This window comes from Bactrocera latifrons, unplaced genomic scaffold (assembly GCF_001853355.1).
Source record: "Bactrocera latifrons isolate USDA-ARS-PBARC rearing strain unplaced genomic scaffold, ASM185335v1 scaffold_72, whole genome shotgun sequence".
Lineage (NCBI taxonomy): Eukaryota > Metazoa > Arthropoda > Insecta > Diptera > Tephritidae > Bactrocera > Bactrocera latifrons.
The window spans coordinates 1,047,095-1,050,106 of NW_017537401.1; the positions used below are offsets into that span (position 1 = coordinate 1,047,095).

Below are 3,012 nucleotides of genomic sequence, written 5' to 3' on the forward strand. Positions count from 1 at the left end.
CAGAACGACATTTCAAAAACTGAGTGACTAATTGCATATGTATATACAGTCAGAAGAAGCGACTCAGCTTGGCAAACATAAAGTACTTTTCTCCGGGTGTAATAGTAATGACAATCCACAAAGTTGTGGTACCATTATCCAGAAGAGTATATTTGGAGAAAGCTGCGCCCAAATTGTCTATGTTTCTGCTTTGAAAAATATTTTTGTTTTGCAACAAATCTTTGAGAATCGTTTTATTTGTAAACAGTGTATTCACAGTGACTCAAAAACACTTAAAAAAAAGAATGCTTACAAACATGCAGGTTTAATGTTAAAAAAAAAAATCTCAATTTATTATTCCCAGTAGAATTGATAAATATTGGCAATCAAAAATTTATAAAGAGGAACTTAAATCTGACTATAGATTACGAGTACATACATATTACATACATATGTCATATGCTATTTGCTAAACCCAAAAACAAAATGTTTAAGCTAAGACAGCTTTGGCGGTTGTTGCTACATCAACACTAATATCACCCGCGATCGGTGCCATGGTGGTGGTCGGTGGCGCAGGCGGCGCTGGAAAGCAAATTGTTTTCTGTACTACAACAACAGTATCCGGTTTCGTTGGATCGGTTTCATTGAAGCTCCATGGCATACAGATAATGCCATTGTTGGGCGGTGTTTCTGGCGGTGGCGCTGTGGCTGTTGGAAGCTCGAATGTTGCATTACCGGCTGTGGTAAGCGTCTGAGCGCTAACGATGGGAGGACTTTTAAATATGGGCTCGGAAGTCGTAACGCCATTTGGGATCAGTGTGTTATTGAGCGGTGCCAGCGATATTTCGGAGTCAGTGGGCCAATAGTGCGGCTGCTCTGTGGAATGGCCTACAACTGATGGATTCATGTTGTTGACCAGAATAACTTTTGATGATTCTGTCTGATTATTGGGCTGTGCTTGTGGTTGTGGTTGTTGTTCATAATGGTGGTGGTGGTGACGATGACGTGTCATACTTCGGCCAACAAGATAGCCCAAAGCAAAATCTGTTGAATCTATGACAAATATTGGAAAGTTTCCAAAATAAGAAAGTAAAAGTATTTCCTCAGCTAATTACCATCATTATTGGTGTGCCTTGGTGGCTGTGCATAGTACACGGCATTGACTGGAATGCTAGACGGTTGCGTAACGTAGACATGACCAGCTGGCAATTGGTGGCCACCCCAGTTGTGGGATATATGTGGATTGGCAGCGTGGGTGTTGTGATGTGAAACTCCCGAACCTAAGCCATACCAGTTGTGGGTATTATGCCGACCCTCTGTGCCTAAAATGCTATGACTGTTGTGACTAACGTGTGAATTTCTGTGCGTCGAACTTTTGTGGCTGTTGGAGCTACTGTGGCTGTTGGAGCTGCTGTGGCTGCTCGTACTTTTGTGATGTTTATTACGGTGTCGTGATCGATGTTTTGCAAACTTCTCATCCACGCCTTCTGCTGCGAACATTGAGTTCGTGTAGGAGGTGTGCACTGGTGAGCCGCTGATAATTTTCCGTCGTGAGCTAGCATTACCTGAGGAGGCATGCTTTTTGTGCGAGCGTCTGTAGAAGGCGGAACCTAATGAACCGCCACGGCCACGGCCACCACCGCGTGCCTCCGTGATCACAACAGTCGCACACAGTGTAAAAAGCGCTAGAAGGCAAATTAATTTCACTGACATTGTAAGCGTTCTAATGCAAATAATTGGAATGAAGGTGCGCTTGTGTCTAAAGCGTTAGTCTTTTTGATTATTTCGGCATGAAACAAAGCTTTCCGACTGCTGCAGTGTGCAACCGTAAGAGCCGACGTTTAGAATTTGACTACGGCCGGAACTTGCTTGAGAAGACTTGAAATTTAAATAGAGGCTGTTGAAAGTTGAGCTACGTTCGGCCACTTGAGCTAGCCACTAAATGTTTTGTTTGTTAATTTTGAAAAATGTTTCAAAATTAATGATCTGCTATTTGTATGGAGGCTACCTAACACTAGAAAGCATTGCGTGGCATAACAAATTTAATGAAGTCTGGTGAATTATTGGAAAGATAGACCCGTCTAAGAATATGTCGGTTTCAGTGCAAATTGGGCTTTAATTTTTCCAATTAAATTTATTTCCTGGTAATTTTTCATCGAGCGTTAAACTTCGATTAAGAGCTTGGGTTCAAAAGTGTTGAAAAAAATTATATTTATTGCAAATTTTATATCATTTTAGGTAGATTTTTGGTGACAATATTAAAGAGATTAGACAGAAATCTCGAAAAATTATTCGGTAGTTATATAAACTTTAAAACACTGGCTGTAGAGATATAAAAGAACTTCAGACTGCCCAGCAATTGAGTCTTTTGAGTTCGTCATTTCAGAATCAGTGTACCGTACTTATTAGGAAGGTCCAAAAATATTGTTTTAAGATAATTTTGTTGTGTAAAAAAAGTATTCTGAAATTGTTTAGAGCGGTTGTAGAGTATGAAGTAATTAACGCATACGACGTTTGTTCAAAAAGTAGCTTGATTTTTATATTTCTTGCGCCCTTCTAGGTAATCAACTCCAGATATTTTGTACTTCTGCCAGAATTTTTCCAAACCTCAAAGCATTTGAAAAAGTAAGTCATGCGCTCTGATTTTTAGCTTCTCAATCGTAGCGTAGCGTTGTTCTTTCATTGTCCTTTTCAGGTTTGGAAACAGGAAAAAAATATCCACAGAAAGATTAGTCTGCAGTATATGGTAGTTGCGGCACCATTAATGTTTTTAATTTTGTCTAATATTGGCGCTCGGGCAAGTATGTATGAGAAAGGGCGTTATCATGGTAAAAAAGTAAAATTTTGCTCCTCCACAAAACCTGCATTTTTGGCGGATTTCTTCTTGCAAATTTCGCTCAACTTGCAGCTAGAATTCCTTATTGAACGCACGACGTTTCCACAACCAAAGAAATTTATTAGCAAAACCTTCAAATTCGACCTAATTGGCACACATTTCTCGGTCTCAGAAAATGGGGCAGCGTTCATTGGGAT

General features: G+C 40.0%; 1 protein-coding gene across 1 annotated transcript; it reads right to left on the reverse strand.

The window, feature by feature from the left end:
- Positions 1 to 303: 303 nt before the first annotated feature.
- On the reverse strand, positions 304 to 1,849 carry LOC108976068. Its single transcript, XM_018944983.1, has 2 exons — positions 1,095 to 1,849; positions 304 to 1,032 (listed from the first exon to the last, which is right to left on the reverse strand). The coding sequence occupies exons 1-2, from the start codon at positions 1,690 to 1,692 to the stop codon at positions 470 to 472; spliced, it is 1,161 nt and encodes a 386-aa protein (XP_018800528.1). The 5' UTR covers positions 1,693 to 1,849; the 3' UTR covers positions 304 to 469.
- Positions 1,850 to 3,012: the final 1,163 nt, after the last annotated feature.

Coding starts and splice junctions, on each gene's coding strand:
- LOC108976068 (XM_018944983.1), bottom strand. CDS start 1,692: ATGTCAGTGAAATTAATTTGCCTTCTAGCGCTTTTTACACTGTGTGCG. Junction 1,033..1,094: donor AAGGCACACCAATAATGATG/GTAATTAGCTGA, acceptor TATTTGTCATAG/ATTCAACAGATTTTGCTTTG.